The following is a 24,450-nucleotide window of genomic DNA, read 5'->3' as shown; positions in this document are numbered from 1 at the left end:
GGGAGGGATGAGATCTCGAAGCTTCTGAAGGCGCGGGCGACATCCGGGAACCTGGGGCGTCGAGTTGAGGCGCTCCTGGCGACTCTGCTTGTTAGGGCCCGCAGCCATGCTGAAATGCGGGATGAGCGGCAGTCAGGTTAAAGGTGGAGCGGCCTTTCTTCCCTTCCTACAGAGAAAAAGGGAAAGCCTGAGGGTTACAGGGGCGTTCCGCCATCATCTTATTCTTAACCCTTTGCTTTTATGCATAAGGGCTGAGGACACAAAGTCTGGCCACAACCAGCCCCCGATCCCCATGGTCCTGTTAGTTTCTGAGGGGAAGATGAAGGCCCGTGTGCTTTGATTTCTGCTTAATATTTATTTTCATAGGTGTCTACGAAATGAAGTTGAACCATCGGGACAGAGATTGGGAGTGCGGGCCTCAAAATCGGGATGAACCGTGGGGCGGAGTTGAGGATAAAAAATAACGCATGGACAAAGTATTTTAGTGTCATGGGAAAAGCAAACCAGTTTTTTACTTTAGATCCTACCATTTTTTTATCTTTTATTTTAAATTTCATTTTTTTTTATTATTTTATTGTTGACAGTACTACAGATGTCTCCCATTCTCCCCCCCCCCCCCCCCCCCCCCCCCCAATCCTTTATCCCCCTCCGCCCAGCCCCAATCCTACCATTTTTTAATTTGTGACCTGGGACAAGCTACAGAATCACCTTAGGGCTCAGTTTCTTGTCATCAGTAAGATGACAAATAGCATCTTTGTTGTAGCCATGAAAGGAAATGCACGTAAAGAGCTCAATAAATGGGAAGGTACAGGGACGATTATTATAAACTAGAGGCCTGGTGCATGAGACTCATGCACAGGTAGGGTCCCAGGGTCCCTAGGCCTGGCCTGTGATTGGGCCCTTCCTTCCCTTGGCTGCCAGCCAGGACCTTCCTTCCGTGCTGCCCCCTGGTGGTCAGCGCACATCATAGCCAGCAGTCGAACTCCCAGGTGGTCAAACTCCCAATGGGTCGAATTCCCAGTGGGTCAAACTCGCAAGGGGGTAATTTGCATATTAGCCTTTTATTATATAGGATGGTACTTTATAAACATGTAAATTACTCTAAAAAAAATCTGTATTTGGAAAAGCAATGGTTTCCTACAAACTGTAACCTGAAAACGATCATGGAAAGGCATCTTGCAATGCGGCTGGCTTCCCTGTGTTGAGGACTTCTATGGAACAGTATTATGGAACAGGAAGTTCTCTTTGGCAGTGTATACCTCAATTCTTAATGAGCAATTATTTACATTATGTTGAACTGTAAACACTGTGAGGGCAGGAACTATTCCTGTCTTGTTCATCCCTATACCCCCACTGCCCTGGGGTTGTACTTGGAACATTGTAGGTGCTCAATAAATATTCATTGGCTGAATGAAAGGTCTGCATTAGGCAGCTCCAGGAAAACGTGAATGTGAAGTGGGAAAAGGGACAAATGCATCTATCTTCCCCGCCCCGCCCCCCAGTCATCCAGTCTTTCTCAGTTTGAGGTCCACACTCCCAACTCACATACTTATGATTCTTAAGCCTTATAATCTAACTATGTTCTGGAATTGTTTTCCCTTTTGTGTACTTTTCCATAAATTGATATCTGTGTTTATTTTGCAGCATTCCATTCCATATCTGTTTGCCACATTTTTTTACTTATTGCAAGCGTCATGCCAGGTCAGACCAGTCTCTCTTTCTGAAAGGACATCTAAGTGTGTTTGGTGGGAAGATTTGGCATCTTTCATGCAACCCTCAAACATCAGAGATGCATCTTGAGAGCCTCTAATTTATCTCATGACTTGCTTTGACTTTGCTACCAGTCAAGTTATTAAAAACCTTCAAACCATCCTCTCCATTCTTTGTTTGTACACTTTTTCCCAGGGTGGGGTAGGGGAAGATACAAGTTTTAAAATACATTAGTATGGGAGGAAATTGGCTTGCCACAGTAGTTCCATGCAAACATGCAGAAAGGAAGAATTTTGTTGCATGTTATTTCATATACTCATTCTTTGAATTTATTGAGCTCTTACTATTAACTTGGCATTTTGCCAATAGTATTATACTGTATTTCTTTTTTAAAAATTTATTATTGAAAGTATTACAGAGGTTCCCTTTTTCCCCATTGACCCTCTCCACCCTGCTCCCAACCCCCATAATGTATTTCTTTTATTTTTTCTTCTTTTTTTGTTATTTTTCATAATGTATTTCTTAAAGCAATTTGTAGTATTAGTCTATAAACACTGCTCTTTATGAATTTAAGTCCAATGAATGCTGAAGTAGACCTATGATTTGTTTTTGTTTGAGAGAAAGAATATAAGCAGCACCTTTCTTTTTCTCTGTAGTATTTGGGAAAGCAATCCAAGCTCTATCAAGAATTAGTGACGAGCTGTGGCTAGACCCATCTGAAAAAGGTGTAAGTAAGAAAGTTAACTCATAGACCATTCATTTATTAAGACAAAAGAAGTTTAAGATTCCAGTACAGATTGTATGTTAACTAGGAAATCCAGAAATTATAATTATCCTTTTCACTGTTCATATTTATTGTACATATCTAAATATACTTAGAACAGTGATTTTCAACCTTTTTCATCTCATGGCACACATAAACTACTAAAATTTTTTGGCACATCAAAAAATATATTTTTTGCTAATCTAACAAAAAATAGGAATAATTTTGATTCATTCACACTGGACGGCTATTGTGTTGGCTGTTATCATATTTTTTAAAAAATATATATTTTTATTGATTTCAGAGAGGAAGGGAGAGAGAGATAGAAACATCAATGATGAGAGAGAATCATCGATCAGCTGCCTCCTGCATGACCCCCCCACTGGGGATCAAGCCCACAACCCGGGCACGTGCCCTTGAGTGGAACCGAACCCGGGACCTCCCCCCCCCCCTCCAGTCCACAGGCCGACGCTCTATCCACCGAGCCAAACCGGCCAGGGCTGTTATCATATTTTTCATTTGACAATCTAAGGGAAAAGAGGTCAGTGCCCCTGAATAAATACTCATGTATTACATGTTTTAAAAATTCTTGCAGCACACCCATTGAAAAGCACTGATTTAGAGCATAGTAAATTTTAAAATTATGCAGATAAACACAATTAATTTAAATCAAAAGTCACAAACTGCCCTAGCCGGTTTGGCTCAGTGGATAGAGCATCGGCCTGCGGACTGAAGGGTCCCAGGTTCGATTCCGGTCAAGGGCATGTACCTTGGTTGCGGGCACATCCCCAGTAGGGGGCGTGCAGGAGGCAGCTGATCGATGCTTCTCTCTCATCGATGTTTCTAACTCTCTATCCCTCTCCCTTCCTCTCTGTAAAAAAATCAATAAAGTATATTTAAAAAAAAAAGTCACAAACTGGTGGTCAAGAGGCTAGATATGGCTTGTACAAGTGTTTTATGGGGATTACACTGTGTTTTTTGAAAATTTAAATTATTTCTAACAGTTAAAAATTGGGAGAGTCCACATAAAAATATGAATTTCCTGTTTCTCTTGAAAACTCAAGAAGATCTGACAGTTTGGGGCCTGTATTCCCAAGTGGAAGTAGTTGGCTGAGACTGACTAACAGTTTCTCCCCTTAGAAAAGGCAAGAGATTGCCATTTTGCTGTGAACTCTTTTTACTCCCTTTTATATTGCCTTCTGCCACTTTGTACATTAAAGTTAAGGCCCCTGTAGGCATTTGCAATTTTACAATTTCAACATGCAAAATTTTAGATTTAATACCTATATATATTCAATATAGATATGTACACATGTGTGTATGCATATGCAAATTTAATATACAGTGTATAGATGCAGTCCATATAATATAATTTGTAGCCATATAATGCAGTTAACATCTGATCACCTTATTTGAACATTTAATTGCTATATTAAACAAAATAGAATTTTTAAAATTAATCATTTAAAGAACTTTTTTTTTTTCCTTAATAGCTATTTTTTTTTCCTCCAGCTTGCTTTAAGGTCTGTGAATTCTTGTCGCTCAGCATATGGATGTGTTCTCTTCTCTCCTGTGTTTTTCCAGCATTATCAATGGTCAACCTCAGTAGAAATGAATGGCACAAAATCAAATTTAAATTGCAAATTGGGAATGAAGGTAAATATAAGTGGCCCTGGTTGTCTCTTACATTGTGGAAATATTCGGTATATCAGACAGAACATCTGTTCTGTACTTAATACTTGGTTTAAATGGCAGGTAGGACAAATTTATTCATTTATGAATATGCATACTCTTCTTTTGTTTGTTTTTAAACTAATTAAACATTGAGTATATGCTGTTTCATAATCTTATTTGTATTACAGTCAATTCTGCCCATCTTTAGATGTCTGAATTCCCTCGAAAGAAATGTAGAGATGTGCAAAATATTCACCAGATCTGATAAGGGCAAAGTAGTCATTCAATTATTCTGCAGACATGGTAGGTATTATCAAAACTAATGTATTGTGTGTTTCTTGTTAATATTTTTATGTTTAGAATATTCAAACTGCATGTCAAGAGTTCTCATTACATTATTGCTTAGAATTTGTGTAGTTTTATGATAGGGCAGTTGGAAGTACTTGAAAAATATTATCTTATTTGTCTCTGTAGAAGTATTGTGAGATGATTGGTATTATTTCTTTACTTGTCAGTGACACAAGCTTTGCCTGCATACAAACCAATTTTTAATGTTCTCAAATTAACTGGCTGCTTGATATTCTGTAAGAATGCCATGGTAACAGTGTTCCTTGGTAAGCACAAAAAAGAATAATTCCTGCTCTAGCCAGTTTGGCTCAGTGGATAGAGCGTCAGCCTGCAGACCAATTCGATTCTGGTCAAGGGCACTTACCTTGGTTGCAGGCTCCTTCCTGGCCCCAGTCCTGGTCAGGGCTTGTGCAGGAGGCAACCAATCAATATGTTTCCCTCTGTCTTTCCCTCTCTCTTCCACTATCCCTAAAAAAATCAATGGAAAAATATTCTCAGGTGAGGATTAACAAACAAACAAACAAACAAACAAAAGAATATTTCCTTCTAGGCTGAAAGAAGCATGGTAACTGGTTCAAGGTCACAGAACTAGTAAGTCATAGAGCCTGGATTTAAGTCCTGCCCCACAATAGTAGGAGCAAAACCTTCACTCATTCTCTCTGCCACACCAAGCTATAAAACAGATTTCTTGCCTGCCAGCTTTGTGTGGTCAATATTTGAATGTTGTACTCATAGGACTTTTACATGCTTGAGTGTGTATAGCCTGGTGATCAACAGCATGGGCTCTGGAGGCCATAAGGTCTGGGGTGAAATCCTGCTCTGCCCCTTCCTTGCTGAGACCTTGGGCAAATTATTTTATATCCCTGTGTCTCTGTTTCTCAATATATAAATTGGGGATAATGTTAGTACCAGCTTCCTGGGGTTTTTATGAAGATTCAATGAGTTTTCTAGGAAATTATAGTTCTAATCTATTTAAAAGAAAATCTGGGCCCTGGCCAGGTAGCTCAGTTGGTTAGAGTGTTGTACTGATGTGCCAAGGTTGCGGGTTGGATCCCCAGTCAGGGCACATACAAGAATCAACCAATGAATACATAAATAAGTGGAGCAACAAATCAATGTCTCTCTCTCTCTCTCTCTCTCTCTTTCTCTTTCTCTCAAATCAATAAATATAAAAAGAATGCCTGGCACATTCTCTGTTAGCTCTAATTATATCCATTATGAATGCTGGTATCTTATTTGAAGTTAGCAGGTAAAATTGTATGCTTTAAAAAAATCTTTGCTAAGGTTATGGGTTCGATCCCTGGTCAGGGCACATACAAGAATCAACCAATGAATGCATAAGTAAGTGTAACAACAAATCTATGTCTCTCCCTCTTTCTCTTCCTCTCTCTCTCTTAAAAATTGATCAATTTAAAAAAATTTTTAAATCTTGTACTTATGACATTGATTCAAATCTTTTTTGTTAGTAGGTACTCAGTAAATATTTATAAAATTATTAAATGTTGCTGTTATTACTTAAGTAAAACAATAAGTTGAGAAATGTTATCTTTAGTAAGTCCTTTTGATTCACACAGCAACATTATTATGCTGTAGAAAGTTATAGCCCACTGGATTTTATTGCATGGGCTCTATATTCAAACTTAGATTCAAATTCTAACTATACAATTAAGTTTCCACTTAATGTCTTTTGTAGGCAAAAAAAAAAAAAAACCCATATAACTGAAAACAATTTTACCATAGGCTAGTTGGTATAAACAAGATTTAAGTTCCTATGGCATTTCATCAAGTTATAATTAAATGACTTTGAATGAAAAACATTATTCCAGGACCTGCTGTACTTTCTAAAAAGGTATATATATAGCCTTGCCTGGCTGGCGTGGCTCAGGGGTTGAGCATCGACCTATGAACCAGGAGGTCACGGTTTGATTCCTGGTCAGGACACATGCCCAGGTTGTGAACTTGATCCCCGGTATGGGGTGTGCAAGAGGCAGTCAATCAGTGATTCTCATCATTAATGTTTCCATCTCTCTCTCCCTCTCCCTTCCTCTCTGGGATCACTTAAAAAATATATATTTTTAAAAAGCATAGCCTTGAAAAGTAATTTAGCCTCACTGAGTTATTGTTTCCTCTTCTGAGATTAAGTACCTGCCCCATAGGGATATTGTGTGGATCAGAGGTAATGTATGTAAAATGTATACCTCAGTTCCTGGCATATAGGGCCATAGCTATTATTGCTACACATTTTTCTCAAAGGAAAATAATTCACAGGCTAGATGTTCAGCTTTATATTCCAAAGGTCCCATTCAGAAATATCAGGCCTGGATGACAGATACTGAACCATAGATAGCTGAGCTGTAGTGGGCAATCACTATTTTACACACAATTTAAGAAATTAACTGTATTTCAAAAGAATGTGGGAACTCTTTATTGCCTGCTTGGTGAGATGGTCTGACATATTGCCTGGTGTCCACTAGGGAGCGATAAACACATTCATTAAGGAATAGTGCTTCTCCATGCTGTGTGCACCTGCCAGATATTAAATATAACTTTACTTATATTATTTTAATTTGGCTGTGAAAATTAAAAACTTCTTAATATTTTAATTTTGAACTTAAAATTAACAGGTTGTTTATTCTTTTGAAGGTATTAAAAAGACTCACAATGTGTGTTTTCAAGAAAGTCAGCCTTTGCAAGTTGTTTTTGAAAAGAATACGTGTAGTAATATACTAATGATTCAGCCAAGGTAATGAATTCTCTGTTGATTCTTTTTCTGAAAATAGTATGGTTACAGAGTAAAGAATTAATGTCCTAGAGCTTTTAAATAAGTCACTTTTTTGTTTTAAAGCTAATCCTGGACTTGGAGAAATCACCAGATAGGATCAAGAGGAAATCTTGATAAAGATAATAGTATATCAGCGATTTTCAACCTTTTTCATCCCACAGCACACATAAAATAATTACTAAAGTATTCGTTTTTGGTTTGCATAACACCAAAAAATATATGTTTTGTTGATTTGACAAAAAAAAAAAAAAAAGTATAATTTTGACTCATTCACGCCAGACAGCTATTGTTGTGTTGGCTGTTGTCATTTTTTTTTAAAGATATATTTTTATTGATTTCAGAGAGAAAGGGAGAGGGAGATAGAAACATCAATGATGAGAGAAAATCATTGATCGGCTGCCTCCTGCACACCCCCTACTGGGGATTGAGCCCACAACCTGGGCTTGTGCCCTGATGGGAATCAGACCCAGGACCCTTGAGTCCGCAGGCTGAAGCTCTGTCCACTGAGTCAAACCGGCAAAGGCTGTTGTCATTTTTAAAAAATAAGTTTTTATTATTTCAGAGAGGAAGGGAGAGGGAGGGAGAGAGCTGTTGTCATTTTTAAAAATTGGACAATCTAAGAGAAAAGAGGTCAGTGCCCCTGACTAATCATGTACTGCATGTCTTAAAAATTCTTGTGGCACACTGGTTGAAAATTACTGTAATTGCCTAATGGTAGCAATAATAATTTAGTGGCCAAGAAAATTCTAAAAATATTCCATCAGTAGCTTTCTTCATCAAATGATATCAAGAGAAAAATATATTTTCTAATATTTTGCATTTACATGGTGCCTTCTGTCTGCGTCTTAAAACACACAGCATAGGAAATTTCAGCATTTTTTATATGAACTGATTTTATCCTTAAGTATTTCCAGTTTTTTCCTCTAGAGAATGAGTCAGTGTACTCAATTTTTCAGTTAAGCCATAACATCAAACATTAGTTACTTTGTAAGCCAAAATATATTTTATCCTTGTTGTTTTTTAAATTGCCAAAGAAATACATGTTCTCGAAATACATCTAAAATTTATAGAAGATTGCAAAGATTAAAAAATGAAAATCTTTCTCCTCTACCTGTCCCCTTTATTCTACTGGCAATGATAATATCTATTAATAATTTGGTGTATATCATTCTAGCTCTTCTTTTCATAGCTATTTTGTTAAATTTATAGCCATTTTCTCTGTAACTCTCCCTATAATTATTGTGATCTCTTTTTCCCGCCTCTCAAATTGATATCACATACTTTATTATACATAGTTTTTTTATTTTATTTTATTTTAATTTCTTTATTGATTAAGGTGTCACATATTTGTCCTCATCCCCCCATTCCCATCCCACACCCCTCCCCACGGATGCCCCAACCCCCTGTTGAACTTAACCATTGGTTAGGCTCATATGCATGCACACAAGACCTTTGGTTGATCTCTCCCCCCTCCCCCCACCCTCCCCTATCCTCCCTCTGAGGCCGATAGTCCGATCGATGCCTCCTTGTTTCTGGTTCTGTTGTTGTTCATCAGTCTATGTTGTTCATCATTTCCCCTAGATGAGCGAAATCATGTGTCACTAGAGATATACTTATAAGAACTGAATGTGAGATGAGCAATAATAGTTATGCTGACAGGCAAATGAATCAGTCTGTAGTGAGTTTCTTTCTGGACCAACAGTTCTTTTGAGACCCAATATCAATGTCCACCAGTTCCTCATGTGCACATGTCGGCACTGACCCCTCAGCTCTGGATGGTGGACAAATGGTGGTAATGCAGGTCTGACTCCCTCTGGTTTGGTCTCGGCCGGACCCAGGGGCACGGCTTCACCCGGACCCAGGGGCATGTGGCCTCACCCGGACCCAGGGGGTGCGTGGCCTCACCTGGACCCAGGTGCGCGTGGCTTCACCCGGACCCGGGACCCAGCCTCACCCAGATCCAGGGGCACACGGCCTCGCCCGGACCTACATAGTTTTTTATAATATATTATACATAGTGTTTTCAAAGAAAATGTCCCACTATTATTTTTGTTTGGCAACTTGTTTTTTTTTCAGTTTCTATGTCAGTTCACCTAAATCTATCTTATTATTTTTAATGACTATATAACTTTTCATTGTATGACTGATTGGTAATTTACTTATCCATTATCCTACAATACGGGAGTCCTCCCTCCCCACTGTTGATGCCTAAAACTGCAGATAGTACTCAACCCTATATATATTGTTTTTTTCCTATGCATACAGTCCTATGATAGTTTAACTTATAAATTAGTCACAGTAAGAGGTTAACAATAATAACTAATAAAATAGAACAATTATAACAATATACTGTAATAAATGTTAGGTGAATGTGGTGACTTGCTCAGGTCTTCCTATAGACTCAATGCTTTCTGGTGCATTATGTTGCCATCAGTCAGACATGTTTTCTGCCCATGTCGTCCACCCACAAATTCAATGCCTTTTCCATCTTAACTAAGCATTACCACACCCACTGTGGCTGTAACTTTTGCAGTTCGAGGTGCAACAGCAAGACTACCAGGAATTTCTTTTCCTTCTTTATAACTTCATAGGTAGGAGATTTGTTCTTACCATAGATCTTAGCAACTCAGCATGACTTTTTTCTTTCCTTATTAAGGAGAACTTTCACCTTTTCACTTAAAGAAAACACTTTTTGGCTTCTCTTTGGCATATCTGAATTGTCAGCATCACTACTTCTGCGATTTGGAGATATTAATAAGTAAAATAAGCACTGCAATACTTCGACAGTCTAGCTGATGATAACTGATAGCTACTAAGTGACTAACGGGTAGGTAGCATATACAACGTGGAGACACTGGACAAAGGGATGAGTCACATCCTGGGCAGGATGGCACCGGATGGCATGAGATTTCATCACGTTAATCAGAATGGCAAGCATTTTAAAACATAATTATTTCTGGAATTTTCCATTTAATATTTTCAGATCACAGTTGACTGGAGATAACTGAAATCCAGAAAAGTGAAACCTCGGATAAGGGGGAACTGCTGTATTGGTGAAAAAGATTGTTTCCAACTTTTTGCCATCACAAACAATGCTGCTAGTAGTACATAGGGTAATGTGTTAGTTGTCTGTTGCTGTGGAGCAAATTTCCCCAAATCTTGGAGCCTTAAAAAACAGACATTTGTTACTTCCTACTACTAAGGTGCATCTGGCTCAAGGTCACCAAGGTTGAAGTTAAGCCATCAGCCAGGACAGTGGTCTTATCTGAAAGCTGTGGAGGGAGTTACTTCCAAGCTCACTGACATGGTTGCTGGGAGGCCTCAGTTCCTCACCAGGCAAGCCTCTCCTTAGACTGCCTGATTGTTCTCACTACATGGTGACGAGAGACAGAGACAGAGACAGAGACAGAGACAGAGAGGAGGAGGGGAAGTCTCCCAAGATGGAAGCCATGGTCTTTTTATATCCTAATCTCAGAATTGCTGTTTTATACTTCTGCCATTTTCTCTTTGCTAGAAGTGAATCTTACCTGTCCAGCCCACACTCAAGGGGAGGGGATTTACATAGGACCTGAAAAAGAGGAGGTGGGATCAGTGGGGCCTCTTCTAGGCTGCCAAACACAAATCGAGTCCTAGAAATTAAATTTCTGACTCAAAGGCTTACTAATTTTAAATGTGCCTACATACTGATTATCAAATTGCTACCTGGAAAGTTTGTATCAATTTACATTCCCACCAAAAGTGTAGGAAAATCCTTCCAAGTAAAAGATATGAACGATCTTTTAAATTTTTTTCCAACATAATAGGTAGAAAATGGTATTACTAGAGTTCTTTGTTGTTTTTATTTCATTACTAGGCAGTTTGAGCATCTTTTCATATACTTATTAGCAATTGGTATTTTTCTTCCCTAATTGCACATTCATGTCATTTTTTTCATATCAGGTTGTTTGGTATCTTGTACAAAACTTCCCCCTTAACACTGGAAATGTTTCCAGATGAATTTGGTAGGCGTTCCTCCATTTTGGCATCAAGAAACACTAATACCAATATTACAAAAATTCTAAGTATCTGTTTGTTTTTTTTTTTTTATCAAATAACACCTCAATTTCAAAAGTAGCTCAGAAGTTATAATGCAATAATAAAAAGGCAAATAACCTAACTAAAAAATAGGCAGAGGATTTGAATAGACATTTTTCCAAAGATGATATAAAATGGCTAATAAGCACATGAAAATATGCTCAGCATTATTATTTTTTAAATATATGTTATTGATTTTTACAGAGAAGAAAGGAGAGGGATAAAGAATTAGAAACATCGATGAGAGAGAAATATTGATCAGCTGCCTCCTACACACCCCCAACTGGGGATGTGCCCACAACCAAGGTACATGACCTTGACCGGAATTGAACCCGGGACCCTTCAGTCCACAGGCCGACGCTTTATCCACTGAGCCAAACCGGTTAGGGCGGTGCTCAGTATTATTAATCATTGGGGAAACCCAAGTCAAACAACTTGAAATCTGTGAATTGTGTAGTATGTTAATTATATCTTAATAAATCTGTTTTTAAAATGGGAGCACAGAATGAAAAAGCACTTGGATGTCAAGATAACCTTGAAAGTAATAATTAGTAATCCAGGACAAGTAACAAAGGGAAAGAGAATATAGGCAGCAGACTGCTTGTAAACTTCTACCTCTCAGCTGGGTCTCCAGCATTTACCCCAACTGTATTAGAACGGCTCTGTTTTCTACTATTTCCCTTAGGAGTATGATCCCAGGCCAATTAAAAAAAAATTGTTACATAAAAAAAAAGAACTAAAAGCATTTTATTCTAGTATTTGGTTTATCCTACAGCTTTCACATGCTTTACTAAGAATGCATTTTACTATTCTCTTGGCCTTTAAATGAAGTTACAGTTTCAAAATATACTAAAATATAGCAGCTCATATAGAAGAAAGAAGAAAAATTTACATTTTGGGTAAATTTTTCTAAATCTAGGCCAACCTATTTCTAGATTAAAGGTTTGAGTCCTGCCCTAGCTGGTTTGGCCCAGTGGATAGAGCGTCAGACTGCAGACTGAAGGGTCCCGGGTTCGATTCCGGTCAAAGGCACATGCCTGGGTTGTGGGCTCCATCCCTAGGGGGGGACATGCGGGAGGCAGCAGATCAATGATTCTCTCTCATTACTGATGTTTCTATCTCCCTCTCCCTTCCTCTCTGAAATCAATAAAAATATATTTTAAAAAAGATTTGAGTCCCATTAGAAAGCCGTTTCTTTATTTTCCAGAGAAGGTAATATTTTTTATTACATTTCCCAGAGTGCTTGCTGAGGCAATTGTTCTTTTCACATCAAGTCAAGAGGAAGTTACTCTTGCAGTTACTCCACTGGAAGTTTGCATTAAGAGTTCTACTGAGGAATCAATGGGTAAGGATTATATCTGTCATAGTGCTTTAATGTAATATCACTTCCTTGTTTTCTTGATGACTAACCATGCAGTAAATATTAGTGGCATAATATTTATTTTTGTTTAAAAAGCAGTAAGATGTAGAAAGATCATTAAAATGTTTAAGAGATCCAGGAAATTTACACAATCAGTAATTTAAATGCTTCACTTTGAAATTCCAGTTGTTTTAAAATTAGGAAAATGGTTACTGAGAAAACTTTTAAAGTTAAGATTTTAAAGTTTTTCTCATCCTTTATTATACTTTGTGTTTAGCATAAAGAAAAATTAAGAGGCCAGCAATTTGACTACATAAGAAAAAGTATATTTGAATTGGAAATGTAAGATATTTCAGACAGCAAATGTATAGGGCAGAAAATGTGAATACTTCTTAAGTCAGTTCTTCCAAGAGTTACCTGGATGGAATGGAGAAAGTAAGGCACTATCAAATCGGTTTTGGTATCAATAAAATTTATGGGGTCTTTTTGGCACAAGTTGTTTGAGACTCTTTGACCTTGGATAATTTTTTTTGGTGATAGCAGGCAGTAAAGAAAGAATACAAAGGGAGGAACTATATTATTTTAAAGTGAAAAACCAGTAGAACCGGGGATTAAGTTGTGTCAGATGACTTTTGTAGTGTTTAGTTTGTGCCAGGTTCTGTTCTAAATGATTTTCATTTCTGAATTCATTTGATCTTTGTAACGACTCTGTGATGTAGGTACTATTATGATCCCTCTTTTCCATCTGAAGAATATGAAGCACAGAGAAACTAAGTGACTTGCTGGTGTCACACAGTAAGCTGTGACCTGAGCACAGGGCACAAACTCATTTGTGCTATTATTGTTTCTCTCAAATTTCCTCTACATTGTTTCTTGGCACTCAGGAGTGCATGATCTGGGAAATATATACTTGACTAGTGAAGGAGTCTGGTTTATATTCCATAATGCCATATTAAATGAATAAAGATGGCCATTTAATAACCAGGAGATGCTGTCCCTCATGAACAACTTTCTAATGAGTAGTTATAGTTATGTTTGACTAGAGACCCAATTGTTTAATTCTATTATTGAACTTACTCTATGCTAGCACCCTGGAGTGACATGAGCCTTCTTGTTTGAGATTAATATATTTGTAAGGTATTGTTTGGCCCTTAAAAAAAAATGTATACCATTTATCCTTTGTTCTTATCCTATATAATAAAGAGGTAATATGCAAATTGACCATCACTCCAACACACAAGATGGCTGCCCCTATGTGGACACAAGATGGCCGCCACAAGATGGCTGGCAGGGGAGGGCAGTTGGGGGCGATCAGGCCTGTAGGGGAGGGCAGTTAGGGGTGACTGGGCTGGCAGAGGAGGGCAGTTGGGGGCGACCAGGACTGCAGGGAAGGACAGTTGGGGGGAATCAGGCCTGCAGGGGAGGGCAGTTAGGGGCAACCAGGCTGGCAGGGGAGGGCAGTTTGGGGGAATCAGGCCTGCAGGGGAGGGCAGTTAGGGGCAACCAGGCTGGCAGGGGAGGGCAGTTGGGAGCAACCAGGCCTGAAGGGGAGGGCAGTTGGGGTGGACAAGCCTGGAGGGGAGGGCAGTTGGGGGCGATCAGGCCAGCAGGGGAGGGAAGTTGGGAGGGACAAAGCCTTCAGGGGAGGACAGTTGGCAGGGAAAAGCCTGCAGGGGAGGGCAGTTGGGGGCAATTGGGCTGGCAGGGGAGCAGTTAGGCGTCGATCAGGCTGGCAGGGGAGTGGTTAGGGGGTGATCAGGCTGGCAGGCAGAAGTGGCTAGAGGCAATCAGGCAGGCAGGCAGGCAGGCGAGCGGTTGGGAGCCAGCAGTCCTGGATTGGAGAGGGTGCAGGCTGGTCTGAGGGACACCCTCCCCCCATGCACAAATTTCATGCACAGGGCCTCTAGTACTTACATAATTTATGTTCATAAAATAATCTTTATTTATTTAAAATATATATTTATTGATTGATTTCAGAGAGGAAGGGAGAGGGAGAGATAGAAACATCAATGATGAGAGGGAATCATTGATCAGCTGCCTCCTGCATGCCCCCTACTGGGGATCAAGCCCACACCCGGGCATGTGCCCTGGACCGGAATTGAACCTGGGACCCTTCAGTCCACAGGCCGACGCTCTATCCATTGAGCCAAACCAGCTAGGGCATCATAAAATAATTTTTAAAAAGCACTAATACAAAAGTCACCTGAAATCCCACTATCCAGAGATGAGCACTTTTAATACCTGTTTCTATATTTCAGATCTAATAGGAGATGGGTTGTGTGAAAGTAATGAAATACCTTGAAGCTATTAAAAGTAATCTCGTGCTGGAACCGGTTTGGCTCAGTGGATAGAGCGTCGGTCTGTGGACTGAAGGGTCCCAGGTTCGATTCCGGTCGGGGGCATGTGCATTGGTTGCGGGCACGTCCCCAGTGGGGGTGTGCAGGAGGCAGCTGGTCGATGTTTCTCTCTCATCGATATTTCTAGCTCTCTATACCTGTCCCTTCCTCTCTGTAAAAAATCAATACAATATATTTTTAAAAAAAGTAATCTCGTATTTGTGTATATACACTCCTATCTGAGAGTGTACATCAAAGATATTTATTGAAGCTAATTTTGTGGAAAACACAAGTGAAAAATAGGCAATGGATTTGAACAGACATTGACATGGCTTGTAATTGATGCTGGGAACTCAGCTGGATTATTGTCCAGAGTACCTGCACATTATGTGGCCTCTTCATTTATGAAAGCATGAAGTCAGCATGAGCAAGTGTTGCAGGATAAAGGAAGTGGATAGAGGATAGACAGGGAGGCTACTAGTTGCTAAAGGCCTCGGCCCAGAAACCAGCACCAAATCACTTCATCATGTCCTATTGGTCAAAACAGTCAGAGAGCCCACCCACCCAGATTCTAGGAGAGGGGAAGTAGACATAGACTCCACCTCTCAATGAAGGAATGTCATGGAATTTATGGCTATGGTTAACTTACCACTTAGGTTATATTTTTATATTCAAACTTAACAAATATCTCCAGAACTAATTTTATTCTTCATTTTCCTACTATATTGAACAGATTTGAACAGTTCTGTATACAGTGAGATGTTTGTGGGTCCACATGAGTTCGAGTTCTTTCAAATTGGGGTTGACACTGAAATAACATTTTGCTGCAAAGAATTGAAGGTAAAGAAAAATTTGTACAAAATTAAAATTTTCACTGGTAGTTTTTAAAGAAATATTTCATTTTTCTTTCTTCTTTTCCTTTTAGGGAATGCTGATATTTTCGGAAGCTACACATGCTCCTATAACCATGCATTTTGATTTTCCTGGGAAGTAGGTCCTTAGGGAACTTTTCTGAGTATCTTTCTTTTTCTTTTGTTATATGTTAATAATAAAACCATTATAATCACTTTGAAATTAATTCATACCTCAGGAATTCCTTAACCTCACTAGCAATACTTATCAAACTAAAATTTTGAAAGATGCTAATGGTAAGATATGTACACATATAATACCTCAATAAAATTTTTTAAAAAAGAAAGAAAGAAAGAAAGAAAGAAAGAAAGATGCCATAACATTTTTTAATTGGTAAATTTGATTGAGAAAGATATATGCTTCTGCAGAGTGAAAACATTTATAAATTTGATAGGAATAAATTGCCTAATTAGAAAATAATACATGGCTTAAATCTCTGTGAAACTATGATATTTTATATGATACTCCAGGACTGAACTTTCAAATGAGATTGAGTTTGGATAGCTGTTTTATAAAATTAGATCTCATGATTTCAGCTCTTAGGACTGTGTTAATCAGTGAGAAGACTAAAAGGAATTCTATTTCTACTGTTTCTTTTTATTCCTGAATTAGATATAATTTTTTCATATTTTCCCAATGTCCAACAGAAAATGATTGTGATGTTTGCTCTGATTTTGCCTTTTTAGACCTATGGCTTTAAGTATTGACCATATGCTATTGGAAGCTAACTTTATTTTGGCTACACTAGCTGATGAGCCAAGTAGAGCATCTTCTCCGCAATCATTGTGTCTGTCACAAAAACGAAAAAGGTAAGGTCATGTTTTAACATCTTTATTGGCTGGGAAAAAGCCATTGCCATTTACTCTGAAATAATTCCGGAAACAATTGAGGAGTAAAACATTCGATCAGAAATTTTGACGGCATCAGGAAGACTTCACTGTAACAGAAATATCACGGACCTTGCTCTGGATATTTGCTTTTCCTTTTCTGGTCAAAATTTACCAAGACTCTCTAATTTATCTTTGTTATTACCCAAAACTCATTTTCTTTTGTTGTTGTTTTTTAATATATATTTTTTTATTTCAGAGAGGAAGGGAGAGGGAGAAAGAGATAGAAACAGAAATGATGAGGGAGAATCATTGATTGGCTGCCTCCTGCATGCCCCACACTGGGGATCAAGCCCGCAACCTGGGCATATGTCCTTGGCCAGAATTGAACCTGGGACCCCTCAGTCCGAAGGCCTATGCTATATCCACTGAGCAAAACCGGCTAGGGCTCATTTTCATTTGTAATAGTTGCTTTTCAGGAGTGACAGGGTGTTAAGATGCACAGGAAAGTTTATTCCTACCTAGAACTCTCTTTCTCATAGGGACAGCCATTGTTTTTCTTTCTTTCTTTTTTTTTTTCCCCTTTGGTCTCTTAATAACTTTCATTTGGTGGTGGTGAGGGTGCTTCAACTGTAAAAACAACATAAAGTTACTATGGGAAATTTGGAAAATACATGAAAGTACAGAGAAAAATACGAACATCACCCACAATTACACTACCTAGAGATAGCCACTGTTAACATTTGGCTCACCATATTTCCTTTCAGACTTATTTTGCATATACTTGTGTTTTTAAACAAGATTGAGATCATATAGCATATGTAGTTTTGTATCCTGTTTTTCACCCAAAAAATATTATATTGTGAACATGTTCCAAAACCATGACTTGGAAACATGATTTTTAAGACTGTATAAATTTTGTTATACAGACACAGTAGGTCCTCGGGTTACGTCGGATATCCGTTCCTATGGCGCAACATCACTCACATAGAGCACATACACAGCAGTAATGAAGTGAAACAGTAAAAAAAATTTAAAAGATAACAATTCCTGATCTTTACTTGTGGTAAATAAATAATAGGGGAGAAACCAAGATGGCAGCATAGGTAAACACCTGAACTTGCTGCCTCGCACAATCACTTCAAAACTACAACTAATAGACAAAATGGGCATCATCCACAACCACGGGAAGGCTGGCTGAGTGGAAATTCTACAACTAGAAGGAAAGAGAAAATCACACTGAGACTCAGAGGAGGTGCGGAGGTACAGAAGTGAAGTGCAGAGGTATGGAGGCGCGTGCGTGTGGAGAGGGCTGGCAACTGAGTACGCTGTTGTCTTTTTCAATCGGGAGGGAGATACAAGCTCCCAACTGCTCTGAACTCCAGTTCCGGGTGAGACTCTGGGGACCCAGACTCATACTGGGAGAAACTGAACTGTCTGGCATCAGGCGGAACTCGAGGGCGCTTTCTCTCAGAGATGCTTGCAGCGATCATTGTTCCTGCACGGTGCTGCAGGACACAGAGGCACAGGACCTCTTCCAGGCAGTGCTGACGGTCAGCCATTGCTGTTTGCTCCACCCTGGTTATTCCCTGAGACCCCGCCCCATCCAATTTACAACCCCACCCAAGCTGTATGCAGAGCCTTTTGCATATGAATGGCCTGGCCCTTTGCAATCTGAAACCTAATATTCTGCAGCTGGGTCAAAGAGCCCCAGAGCCTCCAAAAGAAGACCAAAGGCTCAACAGGAGCTTGCATTGCTTCACAGCTGGGCCTCATCTGGGCACCTCCAAACCCCAAACAAAGAGAAGGAATCTGCAGATCTCTCTGTAGATCCTGCTGGGTGGCCTCTCTCCTTGGAGATCCAAGAGCCAGTGTACCCAGTGGTCAGAGAGAGACCATCCAGACTACAACTCTTCAGATCCATAAGGGACACACTCAGGGGGCAGACTCAGTGAGCGCCAAAGCCCCACTGAAGGAAGTCTTGCCCCATAAGGGTGTCTCCAGCACAGAAGTTCTCCCAGCATAGACACAGCTGATCCTCACAGCCAATTGGCCTGGAGGTCAACTCCTCCCAGTGATACCAACAACAATTAAGGCTTAACTACAACAAGACTGTGCACACAGCCCACAGAGGGGTGCACCAAGAGTGTCCCCATCAGGTAATGAGGGAGGCTGAGCCACTGGGCCCTATAGGACAGCTAGCACACAAAGCCAAGCTACCAACACAGGGAAGCAGCCAAAATGCGGAGACAAAGAAACAGGTCACAAATGAAAGAAATGGAGGAAAGCAAACGACTGGATATAGAGTTCAAAACCATGGTTACTCAAGAATCTTCTAGAAACCTCCGAGAAATTTAGTGAGACCCTCAAGGATATGAAAAAGGACCAACTAGAAATTAAACATACACTGACTGAAATAAAGAATAATATACAGAGATCCAACAAGAGACTAGAGGATCCCAAGAATCAAGTAAAAGATTTGAAATACAAAGAAGCAAAAAACACCCAACCGGAAAAGCAAAAAGCAAAAAGAATCCCAAAATATGAAGATAGTGTAAGGAGCCTCTGGGACAACTTCAAGCGTACCAACATCTGAATTATCAGGGTGCCAGAAGAAGAGAAAGAGCAAGATATTGAAAACCTATTTGAAGAAATAATGACAGAAAACCTCCCCTACCTGGTGAAAGAAATAGACTTACAATTCCAGGAAGTGCACAGAACCCCAAACAAAAGGAATTTAAAGAGGACCACACCAAGACACATTATGATTAAAATGCCAAGGGCAAGAGACAGTCTATTAAAAGCAGCAAGAGAAAAACAGTTACCTACAGGGGAGTACCCATATGACTGTCAGCTGATTTCTCAACAGAAACTATGCAGGCCAGATGGGAGTGGCAAGAAATATTCAAAGTGATGAATAGCAAGAACCTACAACCAAGATTACTCAGCAAAGCTATCATTCAGAATTGAAGGTCAGATAAAGAGCTTCACAGATAAGAAAAAGCTAAAGGAGTTCATCAACACCAAACCAGTATTATATGAAATGCTGAAAGGTATTCTTTAAGAAGAGGAGGAAGAAGAAAAAGGTAAAGATAAAAATTATGAACAACAAATACATGTCTATCAACAAGTGAATCTAAAAATCAAGTGAATAAAAAATGTGATGAACAGAATAAACTGGTGAATATAATAGAATCAGGGACATAGAAAGGGAGTGGACTGACAATTCTCGGGGGGAAAGGAGTGTGGGGGGTGCGGGAAGAGACTGGACAAAAATCGTACATCTATGGATGAGGATAGTGTGGGGGAGGTAAGGGCAGAGGGTGGGGTGGGAACCAGGTGGAGGGGAGCTATGGGGGGAAAAATAGAGGAACAATTGTAATAATCTGAACAATAAAGATTTATTAGAAAAAATAATAAAAAACATAAAGCACTATGTACATATGTCGAAATGATGGAACTTTTTTTTTTTAATAAAGAAATGGAGATGGCGACGTAACCATGAAATGACGTATGTTGAGTCCAACGTAACCCGAGGACTGCCTGTATTAGTAATTTATTTGACTCTTTTTTTAACTTGGTCCTGTTACCATTTCACAAGATTGTCTCATGCACAGTAGGTTAAAAAAAATTCAAGTCTATAGAGAGAATCATACCTAATAAAATGGTAATATGCAAATTAACATCACTCCTCTACGCCCACGATTGGGCCAGCGGGAGACACAGGGGGCGGGACTCGGGGTGGCTGGGGTGGTGATTGGGCCGGCAGGACGCTGAGCTCGCGTTGCCAGCGGTGACGCGAGCTCAGCGTCTGCGCCATGGCTGTGCTGCAGCACAGACGGGCCTCTGGGGCAGCGAGCCGGCGTTTTGGAGGTTTGGAGGCGGCGCGGGTGGGCGGGCGGCGCGGCTCACAGGGGAGGAGTCTGGCGGCAGTTGGGCCGCAGGAGCGCGGAGGTGTCCCGGTGTCCGCAGAGGACGCGGGTTTCCACGAAGGCAGAGGAGGCGGCGGCAGCCCCAGCATTCCTGGGTGGGAGGCGAAGGCAAGACCCCGGTCTGGGCTCCGGCCACAGGACCCTAGGGGCCCAGGGACTTCGGAGCTGCCGGCCACACCGGATCCCGACCAGCGGACAGACAGCCTACACGTGCATGATTAAAATCATGCACTGGGCCTCTAGTTTCTAAATAATCATATATGTAAATCTTAACTTTGAAAACAGTTCCATATTATTTCAGTATATTCCCTAAACCAGTGTTATCATTGTCATCCCATATTGCTCCATTAGTTATATAAAAACTAGAGGCCCAGTGCATGAATTGGTGCACAGGTGGGGTCCTTCTGCCTGGCTGGTGATCGAAGCCTATTGGGGGGCCAACTGGGGGAAGGGACCCTGGGAGGTTGGCCGGCTGGCCCCCTGATTGGGGCCTATCACGGGGGCCGGCCGGCAGGGGGCAGGGGCTGGGAGAGGTTGGCCAGCCATGGGAGGTTGGCTATGGGAGCACAACGACCACCCCGGGGGTAGCTCCTGCACTGAGTGTCTGCCCCGTGGTGGTCAGTGCACGTCATAGTGACTGGCTGACAAGTCAGTCCAGTCATTTGGTCGTAACAGTCGCTTAGGCTTTTATATATTTATTTCAAAGTAAATTGTTTATTCATTTAATTTATATTAATACCTCAGGTCAGATCTGGCATGTTCAAATTCAAAGGCTGGCAAAAAAGATAGCAAGGCCATGGAGTCTATCTCAAGAAAAGTAGCACCCAGAAAGCTTTATGCCGATGAGATTCTCTCAAACATTGCTGCGTTGGAAAATTCTGGCAGTCCTATAATGAAAAGAGTGAATAGTGACACCGAGGAAGAGCCAGGGTTTCCATCTCTCAGGAAGGTAAAAGAAAAACATTGAGACATAACCATGTCTTAGTCAAGAATTCTCATCATCTGTCACCCTTTTGCAGTCTCCCTGCTCCAGCCCACCCTTAATATCCAGAAGATAAATTTTCTTACTTTTTGACATTAGAGAGGTGAAACCAATCTGCGATGGAGAAAAGACTCATTTATTTTATAGACCGTTAATACAATTATTTTTTTATGTGGTTGTTGTTTTGCTTAATCCCTTCATCAGAGTAATTTCTAACATAGTATATTCAAGTAGGGATTTGGATCACTTGTTTTAAAGAATAAATTATGACCGTGTATAGCATACATATCTTTGAATACAAATAATATGCTAGTCATATAGTTTGTTTTCTAAAATAAATATTCTTCTCATTTCATTTTTCAAATCTGTTTGGAAAATCATTTATTTATAGTGATACAATATAACTTTTATCCCCAAAACATCACAAATTCCTTCATAGCAAAGTCACAGTTAATAACATATAAAAATACCAACATTTTACTAGATTGATGATAAGCTTCACAGAATGCTAACATTAAACCTTATGAAATCTACTGAGGATAAACACAATTTATCAGAAACAGAAGTATCTTAAATAATGAGTTTCAATTTTACATTTACATTAATATTTTACTCAAGCCTGTTTTGCTATTGCTGCTATTATTGGTTTGGGAATATGAGTTTCTTAGTTAGAATTAGAAATCTAGAAGGAGAAATATTGTTTCTAAAAGTCACTATCTTAAGCTGTACAAAAGACTTTTTAGGACAGTAATATTGGATGGGGGATGTTGGGTGAATGTGTGGTGTGTGCAAAGCCCTGTGATAGAGGAAACATGGTGGCTTTAAGGAACTGAAGGCTGGCCAGTATGGTTAGAGTAGATAGCCAGGGGGAAACAATGGCACAAGATGAAGCTAATGCTGAGGTTGAGAAACCCTGATGCAAAGGCTGTAGAAAGTCTAAGAGCGACCAGGAGAGCATGGCATGAGGAAGGTACGAGAAGAAAGTGTCTAAGTAGGAAGTGGGAATGAAGACTGAAAATGGCCATTGGCTTAAGGATGTGAGGATTTTTGGTAACCATAATAGGAGTTTCTGTGAAATGGTGGTGTCAGGAGCTTTTAGATAGGACTGAATAGGAGAATAAGAAAATGGAGACAGCAAGTGTAGACAACTACAGCAGAGGTAAGGCAGGGAGGGAGGAACAGGATGGGACTTTTTATATACTTTACGGATTAGAGACATTATTTCAAAATGCTTATATTCCTATCCAGTAGAGGGGAGGCTGTGAGGCAGACAGGGAGGAAAGGATGGGCATTAGCTGGGAAGGGGGGTTCACTTCTGTCACAGGAGGAGGGAAAGGAGAGAAGATGGGAGTTAAGCAGAATTGCCTGCAAAATCTGCCTTTGTCCTCTGTCTCTTACAACCCTGGCGTTAGTTTAAATGGCTCAGGCAGGGGAGTCAGAAGCAGATCACTGATCCCAAACTGTGCCTTTGGGGGAAGGATTCTGTTTTAGAGAATGCATTGGTCTGGTCATGAAGGTTCTGGGTGTTTCATGAACCATCGTCATCGAAGTTAGGGTGACCACATTGGCCAAGTTTCTGAAAAGGGCTATTCCCTGGAGCACTTAATGAGAACTTTACTTTGAATAAACAGTACAGTTACTTTCCCCACCTCCAGTTTACTTGCATGTTCTTTAGAACAGTTTCTTCCGACCAGCGAGAACACTGTGACAACCCTTTCAACAGTCTGGCAACAGCAAGTGACAGTGAAGAGGAAATGAATAATGGCAGTTTTTATATATTCTAACATTTAATGACCCCATTTACTGACACACCTCAAACACATTTCACACTTAGTCTATATTGTCTTGGACTCCCTTGAAATGCAGGATGGACTTGTACTTTTCAAAACATCTTCATCTCATACCACAACCACATGTAAAAATAGCTGCTTGTTAACTATATGTAATTTGCTTTAAATCCATTATACGACTTGGAAAGCAGACATTTTCTGGGCAGGAAAAAGGCTCATTAGAATTCTTCAATGCATGTTCATGTTAGAGCTTTTAGCATTTTCTTTGCCAGTTTTATAAAGGCATTTGTTTTTTTTAAAAATATATTTGTATTGATTTCAGAGAGGAAGGGAGATAGAAACATCAATGATGAGAATCCTTGATTGGCTGCCTCCTGCACTCCCCACACTGGGGATAGAGCCTGCAGCCCAGGCATGTGCCTGACCAGGAATAGAACTGTGACCTCCTGGTTCATAGATCAATGCTCAAGCACTGAGCCATGATGGCCAGGCTATAAAGGTATTTAAACGTTCTTCAGCAGTCATTTGGAGTGCACCCAATACCTCTTGTAGAGTTTCGTGACTAATAGGCATTTTTGTATTTGATTGCAAACATTTGAGTTTTGGTGCTTTCAGACATAGTTATGCAGTCTTTTGTAGTACCATAACCTTTTTGGTCACTGCTTTTTATTTATTTTTATTTATTTATTTATTTATTAAATATATTTTATTGATTTTTTACAGAGAGAAAGAGAGAGAGATGGAATTAGGAACATCAATGAGAGAGAAACATCGATCAGCTGCCTCCTGCACACCCCCTACTGGGGATGTGCCCGCAACCAAGATACATGCCCTTGACCGGAATCCTACCCGGGACCTTTCAGTCCGCAGGCCGACGCTCTATCCTCTGAGCCAAACCGGCTTCGGCCTGCTTTTTATATTGTTAAGATTTTAAGCAAAATCCCTGGGGAAGGGAGTCAA

At 40.0% G+C, this 24,450-nt stretch overlaps 1 protein-coding gene across 1 annotated transcript; it reads left to right on the top strand.

Moving 5' to 3' along the window:
- Positions 1 to 91: 91 nt before the first annotated feature.
- RAD9B (RAD9 checkpoint clamp component B) lies at positions 92 to 22,016 on the top strand. The gene is made up of 10 exons (XM_079763180.1): positions 92 to 143; positions 2,367 to 2,437; positions 3,986 to 4,129; positions 4,336 to 4,450; positions 7,139 to 7,238; positions 12,590 to 12,696; positions 15,781 to 15,887; positions 15,973 to 16,037; positions 16,646 to 16,768; positions 21,463 to 22,016. Exons 1-10 carry the CDS (start codon positions 107 to 109, stop codon positions 21,683 to 21,685), a joined length of 1,092 nt encoding a protein of 363 aa, XP_079619306.1. The 5' UTR covers positions 92 to 106; the 3' UTR covers positions 21,686 to 22,016.
- Positions 22,017 to 24,450: the final 2,434 nt, after the last annotated feature.

Source organism: Cnephaeus nilssonii (genome assembly GCF_951640355.1).
Source record: "Cnephaeus nilssonii genome assembly, chromosome: 22".
In the NCBI taxonomy this organism is placed as follows: Eukaryota; Metazoa; Chordata; class Mammalia; order Chiroptera; family Vespertilionidae; genus Cnephaeus; species Cnephaeus nilssonii.
The sequence above is the reverse complement of the archived record's forward strand: the minus strand, read 5'-3'. Positions and strand labels throughout refer to the sequence as shown.

Excerpts from the sequence above, each read along its gene's own strand:
- RAD9B (XM_079763180.1), top strand. The coding sequence starts at position 107 with ATGCTGAAATGCGGGATGAGCGGCAGTCAGGTTAAAG. Across the intron at positions 144-2,366 it reads GAGCGGCAGTCAGGTTAAAG|TATTTGGGAAAGCAATCCAA; the intron begins GTGGAGCGGCCT and ends TTTTCTCTGTAG. Across the intron at positions 15,888-15,972 it reads TTTGCTGCAAAGAATTGAAG|GGAATGCTGATATTTTCGGA; the intron begins GTAAAGAAAAAT and ends TTTTCCTTTTAG.